Source organism: Phragmites australis, chromosome 1 (genome assembly GCF_958298935.1).
Source record: "Phragmites australis chromosome 1, lpPhrAust1.1, whole genome shotgun sequence".
Taxonomy (NCBI): domain Eukaryota; kingdom Viridiplantae; phylum Streptophyta; class Magnoliopsida; order Poales; family Poaceae; genus Phragmites; species Phragmites australis.
Genome location: NC_084921.1, coordinates 46,675,024 through 46,682,674, shown reverse-complemented (window position 1 = coordinate 46,682,674; position 7,651 = coordinate 46,675,024). Strand labels below are relative to the sequence as shown.

The 7,651-nt window shown below is 41.3% G+C and overlaps 1 protein-coding gene across 2 annotated transcripts; it reads left to right on the top strand.

Annotated features, from left to right (window-relative positions):
• The first annotated feature begins 3,453 nt into the window (after positions 1-3,453).
• LOC133922969 (ABSCISIC ACID-INSENSITIVE 5-like protein 2) lies at positions 3,454-7,181 on the top strand. Of its 2 annotated transcripts, XM_062368473.1 has the most exons (5): positions 3,454-3,618; positions 3,732-3,830; positions 3,921-4,892; positions 5,095-5,166; positions 6,763-7,181. In XM_062368473.1, the coding sequence occupies exons 3-5, from the start codon at positions 4,053-4,055 to the stop codon at positions 6,841-6,843; spliced, it is 993 nt and encodes a 330-aa protein (XP_062224457.1). In that variant the 5' UTR covers positions 3,454-3,618; positions 3,732-3,830; positions 3,921-4,052; the 3' UTR covers positions 6,844-7,181. The 2 variants fall into 2 exon arrangements, with proteins under 2 accessions (XP_062224457.1, XP_062224453.1); XM_062368469.1 differs by having other exon boundaries at positions 3,454-3,830.
• The last annotated feature ends 470 nt before the right edge of the window (positions 7,182-7,651 follow it).

Genomic DNA, 7,651 nt, shown 5'->3' with positions numbered 1-7,651 from the left:
TGGGCATAGAGGAGCATCGCCTCCCTGATCATCATCGTTATTACTATCTGTCTTTAAGCTATTGTCATTAGACTCTTGGTAAGTTTATTTTTTTGAGTCACTATCCGTGCTCTCATCGTTTTGCACTTGTCTTTTGCCTCTACCCTTAATCTTCTTGGTCTTCTTTGTATGTCTATTTTGTTTATTCCTCTTTCCCGTGTGTGTGTCACCTACCACTTTAGCAGCTCATTGTGATAGTGCACATTCTCCAGTCTACCGATGCAAATCATATGGGTTCACTATGTTGGTCACTAGGTGAGTTGGCAGGGGTATGTCATTATTTGTGTCCTCATCAAGCTCTAGGGTAGCATTTGATCTATCGGTCTCCATCTAGTTCCGGAGCGGATTATTTTTCTCATTCAATGTGAGCTCCATAAGCCGCTAAAATGGATCATCATCAACAGTCGACCTGACTCCTGCATCCAAATTATTTTGCATTCTTAGGTTGTAGTTTATATATATCAATTTATGAAGCTTCTTGTAGCTTAATCGCTTGTGAACTTTCGTATGGATAAATACAAATATACTCCAATTTCTCTCACACCAACTAAATGAAGTGCACTGAGACATTAGACGTCTGTCAAGCATCTTTAGTATAGGTGTAGATGAACCGAACATAGACTACCATTACGCTGCATGTAGATAAAGAAATATAACGTTTAGAAAAATAGATAAAGTGATGCAATGGTTATATATGTCAACGTAATACGTACCAGGTGGAGTCTTGTTGTCACATGCCATCAGTGAAGCGAGTTGACTAGCGAATGACCGAGACTTTATCTGATATATTCCAACCTCATTAAGTGCTTCCGCGACAATATTAATATCGGTCATCCTCTCGAATGCCTCCCGGAGATCTTCAAACAAGGTTAGACCCATGCCATACGCGTAGTACGTGCAGGGATGCAATGCGGCTGCTGCAAAGTTGATGATCAAAATATTAGTACCATAAGCATTAGTACTATAAGAATACAAATGGTGAGAATGTATCACAGGCATTCACATAGGTCCCATGAGTTATATCATATATTCTGCGATCGACAACTGTCATATACATGTCAAAGGTATCTCTATCAATATGATACAAGGAATCATACTTCTGCTTGATAATGTTGTATTTCAGAGCACCTCACTCAATATCGACATCTTGTCTTGATCAGCAAATTGGAGGAAGGCATACAACCGCTTCCACTTGTCAAATATCTTCTTCAAATTTCTCTCGTTCTCGTCCAAGTACTTACCATCTATATCCCGACCAGTCGGAGATGGGACACCCTCTCCTGTTATAGAATAAATATTCATAAGTAAAAAAGAAGAACAAAAATAAAATTCATTACAAATTTTATCACTCACACTATTTATGTGTTTCTCTCACTACAGCAAAAAAAAAAAGTTATCCGCCCTTCTTCCAGAAATACCTGAAGTATGAAAAAATTTGGACCATATCAAACCAATAGCTATCTTTGCTTTCTTTCCCTTTGTACTCCATGGCCCGATATCAATCCTCTGCTGCACATGAGCTTTTGATGTAGCAACATTGTAATCACCTACTCTCATTCTTAACTCTGCCCGATATCAATCTTCAAAATATTGCCTTCTCTGGCACTTCCACAACCACCTTCGTGCTCATAAAAATCACCTACTCTCATTCTTAACTCTGCCTCCTCCCTAGACTGAACCATGGCATGTTGCACCTGTTCCTTTTCCGTCTCCTCATTATCGCTTGTTAAATCTATGTAGACAGCTGTCTCTTTCCTCTGAAGCCTATCCTCAGACATTTCCTTCCTCTTATCTCTTATCCTATCAAACTCACGCACATCTGGAGACACACTATCACAACTTAGAACATTCGATCCACGTCCTGTAAATATTCTTTCAACCTTGTGGCACCACCACCTTTCTTTTCCTTCTTACAGTAATTGCGCCTAAACCCCGAGTGCAAGTTATCCCCGTGCTGCTACACCACATCTCTATACACCATCGACTACTACAAAACAACATATATCATCCTATTAGCACTCCACAAATTTCAACTGTGAGTAAACATTGAACAAAACCAAGTACTAGGCGCCAACCAATGCTATTGGACACTAAACAACCGTAACAACCTAAAGACGAACCCTAACCGACATTAACCACTTAAAACCAACTCTAACCAAGCATAACACACATCAACCGACCAGTAAAATGTATTAACCTAGCGCACATGACCTAAAACCGACTGCATCAGGACGAAAATCGAGCTCATTGACAACTAAGCGCACTAACGACCTCCTACAAGCGCATACCGACTGCATTACACAATAAATTGGTCAGATTCGATTGCATCGACAACTAACCGCATAATGACCTCCTACAAGCGTACACCAGCCGCATTAAGCACAAAATCGTTCAGCTTTAGGCGCTTACAAGTCGATTTGCGTCGAAATACGGTCGGGTGTCAAGCGCTCACTTTTCCCTCTGCAAATCACGAATACTACTACAATGTGCTCGGTTACCACCCCCCCTGTGCCGCTTTTTGCGCTTTCTATGCCAGATTTCCTCAGCTATGCGGCGAATCTGGCTAGGCTTGAGGAGATGGCATTGTTTTTGCTCTAGGTGAAGCGAGGGGAACTCAGGGAATGTCTTATCTTGCTCCTGCCCTTATCCCATCGAGCTAGGCTGAAACAGTTCGTTTGCACTGTGCATTCGACCCGTTTCGTCCTTTTCTATATTTTGGTCTTTTTTTGAACTATCAATATTTCGGCACATATTTTCTGATGCAAACGATATTTTCTGATTTTTTCACAGATAGTCTTAAAATTGTCTCTAGTTTTTTTATAATTTTTATTTTATTTTTTTCAAATCTGATTTAAATTTTTTGAATTCAAAATAAAAACCGTTCGATTTCCAAATGTGGACCGCAACGAATTAGCCGAATATCACGAATACCGAATGATTTTCAACAAATTTTTAACCCTGCATCACGCGATGCAAAAGGATAGCGCCTTTTCCATTATCTAAGAAAAGTCACTCACACCTTCTAGAGTTACTTTATTACATTGTTAATCTTTTTAAAACTTTGATCGCCAATATACATAAATATTTAGTTATGTAGTATAAGCGTGCTATTGTTCGGCGTCAAAAATACTTCGATATCTTTCCTATTATTGTATGTTTATGATTTTTTTGTTGGTCTACATATTGTGAAAGTTCATAACCATTATGGAGACAGTGGTGATGTTAGAAACGACAAACAAAACAAATAGAGTGGACACGGCTGCACCCTGAAACTCGTCAATCTGGTCATGTCTTGGAGACTCTTTTTTGCTAGCCAGGAGAAGACAAAAGCGTGAAGCTCGGTTCTTCCCCCTTTTCTCATTCTGATGGTGGGGCCCATCTCGTAGTTCTTAATCACCTCTACACCAGTTTCAAGCCTGTAGTTTAGTGCTTCTACTACTTAACACCAAACACCTGGTTTCCTCAAGTTCTCCCATGGTTTCCTCACGCACCAACCACATGGCCGCCTCCTCCCCCTCCTGCTCCAGCTCTACCCCCAATGGCGGGTGGTAGGCGGCGGCGTCCCTCCCCCCCTGAGAGGTAAAGGAGAAGTTTTTGCCCCCGCGCACCCGACTGTGCCACGTTGGGTTCGGTCGCACCAGCTAGCTCCCGTCGCCTGACCCGCGCCTCTTCCACTCGATTGGTCGAAGCAGACACCTGGTGACGCGCGCCCGTGGTGAACTGAGAGGCGGCGGCTGCGGCGCGTCTTCACCGACTCCGGCGCTGGCGAGGGTGGCGCGTCTCACAGGCAGGTAAGCGCTTCTTCCTCCCTTCCCATCCCTTGATGGATTCGTATTAATCTTGCCCTCTTCTCTTTTTATCTGTGCTGGGTTCATCGGCAGTTGCTTGCTGGCCCCCCCTGTATTATGGATCTGCAGGCTGTGATCTGTCAATCTGTAGATGTGAGATTTGTCTCGAACTGAACGACAGTGAAACGGAGACCGGTTACCATTGTTCCTGAATTCTGTTGGTTCATGGGGAGTCAGACAATGGCGTCGCAGGCTGGGGGAGGAGGAGGCGGGGCCGGGACCGGCACAGCGCAACGCGGGCAGATGCAGAGCCTGGGAAGACAAGGGTCTTTGTATAGTCTTACCCTTGATGAGGTGCAGAGCCATTTGGGAGAACCCCTGCACAGCATGAACCTTGATGAGCTGCTTAAGTCTGTGTTTCCTGACGGTGTGGACCCGGATGGTGCCACTGCCAGCCAGTACGAACAGACTTCGAGCCTCTTGCGACAGCGGAGCATCACGATGCCTCGTGAGCTCAGCAATAAGACTGTGGATGAGGTGTGGAAGGGTATCCAGGATGCACCGAAGAGAAATGTTGAGGAGGGTGGTGGACGGAGGTGGGAGCGGCAACCGACTCTTGGGGAGATGACACTAGAGGATTTCTTGGTGAAAGCTGGGGTCGTCACCGAAGGATATCCGAAGGACTTGAACGACATAGGAAATGTGGATCAGGTTGGAAGTGCTGGGGCTGCCGAGATGACAACTGGGGCACAGTGGTTAGAGCGGTATCAGCAGCAGTTTACTGCTATCGAGCGCCGTCAGCATGGGCAACAGAGTATGCCAGGTGCTTATTTGCCAAGACGGTTAGCCCTACAGCCACTGAATGTTGGGCCAGGTGCTATTCTGGAATCAGCCTACCACGATGGCTACATTACTTCACCAATGATGGATGCACTTTCTGATTCTCCGACACCTGGTAGGAAGCGTGGTTCCTCAGGAGATGTAGCGGATAAGTTGATTGAGAGAAGGCAGAAGAGGATGATCAAGAATAGGGAGTCAGCTGCTCGTTCAAGAGCTAGGAAGCAGGTTGCAATATATGTTCGCTGCCTTTCTATGTTTTAATATTCTTTTGGTCTACAATTCTCTAGCTATAGGTCAATATGCATTAAGGATTATCAGTGCTACTATCTTGAATTAGATTTTCTTGTGATCTGTGAGTAGAAAAATGTTAAAACATGGTAACTTGATGTTTTATTAACTTACATTAGCTACATTGTATTTGCAACAGGCCTACACTAATGAACTCGAAAACAAGGTATCTCGTTTAGAAGAGGAAAATGAGAGGCTAAAGAGACAAAAGGTACTTTATCTTTTCAATACAATTCCATCAGAATGTCATCCTCTTTTTGCTAGTAAGTGTTGTTTTTTCCCCTCTATGCTAGGTTGGTGCAGTTACCAACTAGCCTTTTACTCTTTCCCTTTTATCATCACTAGGAGTCAGATTACATGATAAATGACAGGAAAGAAATGTAATTACTTTTACTGGCAACTGTGTCTATTTTTTTTCTTCTGTATTGTCAAGCTACTTTCATGATTTCTATTTACCAAACATCAGTAAACCCTTATAGTTTGTGATTTCCATTGTTCTATAGTCGTAGTATTTTGCTTCCATTACTGGAGAAAAGCCATGTTTGGGTGAGTATCAGAACTAAAATCTGATGTACCACATAACATTCACCCCATTATTTGATCTAATTACGAGGTTTTTCACTTCAAATAGAGTTGATGCAAGTACCAAGGCAGACTCTAATTCTTTTTTGTGACTGTAGGGGATGCAACTAATTTTCTGCTGAATACTGGGGGTTAGCTTGTATATACCTTAATTATCGGCCCAATGCCATCTGATATTATTATACATATTTGAAGTAATCATATAATGCTGCGTTATGCTAGGTGAATTATGTGATAAAAAACAGACATATATATTTCATTTAAAATTCTGAGAGAACCATTTTACAGTCTTTCTGGGGATGCTAATGTACTAAAACATTCTGATTTACTGTCCTTCATTAGAAGGGGTAGGATCGAAGTCCTCCATTTCTAGTTTTAGTTCTAACTTAGAGTAGAAGTGTACTGTGACTCTACAGACTTATTGTATTATCAGTTATAACTTATAATAGTGATGCCTTGGTTATTATTATTTGTGTGTAGAAACTAGAAACTGTCTGCTAAAAAATTTCTGGATGACTAAAAAGTCCTACAGTTTAGTTTTTTAGTGTAATTTAGAGATGTTTCATATGTTAAATATTTCTGCATATGCACAGTTTCGAGTTTTGCTTTATATTGTGGGTTCAGACTGCATCTACACAGATGTATTAGTAACATTATAACTACTGTTCTTATCTTTATATGCTACTGTTAATGGGTGATATACTGATGTGTAACTATGTAAGTGTAATTGATATCTAGGTCTTAGTTTCTAAACTTCGTAAGGGCCACTTGGTAGTGGTATTGTACTTTATAGTTTATGCAGCTACCCATTCATTTAGTAAGTTGCTTGATGATGTTTCCTATGCAGTTTTGGTAACCTGTGGTCCAACTCATAAACTAGATTCACTGTTTCACAGCTCAAACTTAGTTTCTTGGTGCAGAAATCTTTGTTTAGTTGGTAGTATTTTTTAGTCTTTTAGTTGATCCCAACAACATTATATGGCTATTTTGTTACGAAATGATTCAGCTTACAATGACACTGGTACTTTGCTACTGATGCAAATGTTTCAGCCCCAGACATTAAGTTTAGCTACTTGAAAATAATTTGTTATGCTGATTTCTTGTTTTTTATATTCAATTCAGTACAGTTCCCATATTTCTGTACTCGGATGAAATTAATGATGTATTTTTTTCCAATCTCCATGCATATCATTGACTTATATACCCTGTTTTCTGTTATTTTCAGGAGTTGGAGAAAATACTCTTCTCTGTGCCTCTACCGGAACCCAAGTATCAACTCAGGAGAACAGGCTCGGCGACTTTCTGATTATGTCCAGAATATCTTGTTTTGCAGGTTTTTAAGTGATTTGGCTTGTAAGTTCTGCCTCTTTGGTTCACCATCATCCTAGTTCGATGATTTGCTCTCAATCTCTCTAGATTAGCAGGAGCCTAGTATGTGCCGTGTGATCACCGCTGCCTTCTGAGGCCGTGCTACTAGCCTAGTATGTAAATCTGCAGGAAACATTTAGGTGTTCGAAGCTTCCTTTCCATGGTTACAGACCCTTCTCTTCCATGTGTGATATTCTGTGCTTGCGAAACTTGCACTATGCCAGATGGATATATATAACTATAAGCAGTATAGAACTTTAGTTTTCTTTCAACTTAGCTAAATTGTTTGATTCTGGTGCTCTTTGTTCTCCCATCTCCATTGATATATTGTGGAGAGTCAGTTTCTTGATGAATCTTCTGGGAGATTGGCTTAACCAACTATTTTATTGTCGAAGTTGGATTCCGACTAATGATGATGTCTCAAAATATGTGGGGGACAAAGAATCACTTGAATCCATGTTACCACATATCTACATCATTGTGCTCAACATCATCATTTGTCGGAACCCATTTATTTACTTGTGCTCAGCATGGTCTTTTACGGTGGTCCGATCAAGATGTTGATGTGCGTTTTTACCAGCGCCAAGTGTGAAGTTTCTCAACTCAAGCTTTAGTGGATTCTAACGCCCGAAAAAAAAAAATCAGATGCAGATTGTCAAGCTCGCATTATCCCGGCATTGCTTGACTGTTAAGTCTCTGATGCTGGTTTAATCCCGTGATTAGATTAGTACCATGCTAATTACTAC

Coding starts and splice junctions, on each gene's coding strand:
- LOC133922969 (XM_062368473.1), top strand. CDS start 4,053: ATGGGGAGTCAGACAATGGCGTCGCAGGCTGGGGGAGGAGGAGGCGGG. Junction 4,893..5,094: donor GTTCAAGAGCTAGGAAGCAG/GTTGCAATATAT, acceptor TATTTGCAACAG/GCCTACACTAATGAACTCGA. Junction 5,167..6,762: donor AGAGGCTAAAGAGACAAAAG/GTACTTTATCTT, acceptor TGTTATTTTCAG/GAGTTGGAGAAAATACTCTT.